Raw genomic sequence first — 1,414 nt, forward strand, 5'->3', positions numbered from 1 at the left:
TCTTCGTAGCCAGCACTGCACACGCACTTCCCAATGGGCACCAACCATTCTCCCTCGGCACTGCAGTACATTTTGGGGGTGTCCCTCTCCTCTGAATGGCCTACGCACTCTCCCCGCACCTCCACCAGGGAGGACGAATCTGCCCCAGTCACAGCCTCAGAGAAGGATGCCAAGTTCCTCACCGTCGCCGGGCACTTCTTATAGTACACCCGCACCGAAACGATGGCAATGCAGGCGCCTATGTCCTGGAAGGCCAAGTAGAAACCCCTCTTGCTCAGTGGCCCCACGCCCCGCACCTCTGTGTTCAGCTTCAGGCGCCTCACCCCCAGGTCCACGTTGGTGAAGCTCTCATCAGCTGCGATGGTGTCGATCTTCATAAACTGGCTCTCCCGGGTGCTGGTGCCCAGGTCCCGGTCGGACTCCAGGTAGTAGAGGTTGAAAGTCTCCTTGCAGGTGCCCAGCACGCCCGGCATGCTGTTGCAGTCCCGCAGTGTGAATTTAATCTCTGCGTAGACCCGCCGCGCGCCGTTCCGTTGAACCCAGTTGGTCCGTAGCCAGTTGTTCTGGTTGGGGGTCATGACATTGCAGACCTGGTAGGTGTGGATGGGGCTGAAAAACTCGTCCATTTCATTGATCGAATCCCACTGTGGGACAGAGAGAGAACAGGTCATTCCGGATGTCCCCCAACACTGGGCAAGCACAGGGCATGCAGGAATCTGTGCCTTCACCTGTCCCATGATAAACTCCCTCCGCTCCTGCAGCTGCATCTGGACAAGAGATCACTGCTGCCACAGGCCAAAGGAAGATGAGGATGAGTGGGTTTTGCCCAGCACTAATTTGGGCAGTAACTCTAACAGACCACCCTGATGCAGCACTGGGTGAAGTTCACCCCAGTTTGCAGACAGGAATGCTTGCAGGAGTCTGATCTGATGGCAGTGTGTGTTTGGGAGGGCTCCAGACCCTCCGTGTCCGCAAGCCCCTTTCCTTGGTGCTCCACCTGCCATTCGCAGCAGCAGCAGGAAGGCACCTGCATGGAGCTCAGCTGGGTCTCTCCTGGCTCAGGCAATCTCCATGCACAAACAGCCGACTTTCCATCTGGAGAATGATTTTTAGGGTGCATAACGCAGGGTGAAGAGGAAGCATGCAGCAAACACAGGATTTCCAGCAAGAAACAGGGGTCCATGGGGCCCAGAGCCCCCTTCTTCCCAGGCAAGGTTCCTCCGTGTGAGCTCACAGTGCTCAGCCCAGCTGAGAGACTGGACTGAGGACCAGCTCAGGAACCTGGGAGCTTAGAGATTGACAGCTCTGGGGTTAAAATTCAGTGTAGCAGTGGCAGCAGGGTGAGCTTGGGGAGGAGATGCTGGGCAAAAGCGGGTTGCAGCAAGGAGGATTGCGATGGAGGAGTGGTCTGGGT

At 57.1% G+C, this 1,414-nt stretch overlaps 1 protein-coding gene across 1 annotated transcript in view; it reads right to left on the bottom strand.

Annotated features, from left to right (window-relative positions):
* Window positions 1-644, bottom strand: part of EPHA8 (EPH receptor A8) — a gene marked incomplete at its 5' end in the record, with an annotated part of 28,326 nt that extends 27,682 nt beyond the window's left edge. The window contains 1 exon segment of the mRNA XM_010074334.1: window positions 1-644. Coding sequence (XP_010072636.1) covers window positions 1-644 — 644 coding nt within the window.
* Window positions 645-1,414: the final 770 nt, after the last annotated feature.

The sequence above is a fragment of the Pterocles gutturalis genome, unplaced genomic scaffold (assembly GCF_000699245.1).
Source record: "Pterocles gutturalis isolate BGI_N339 unplaced genomic scaffold, ASM69924v1 scaffold14207, whole genome shotgun sequence".
Lineage (NCBI taxonomy): Eukaryota > Metazoa > Chordata > Aves > Pterocliformes > Pteroclidae > Pterocles > Pterocles gutturalis.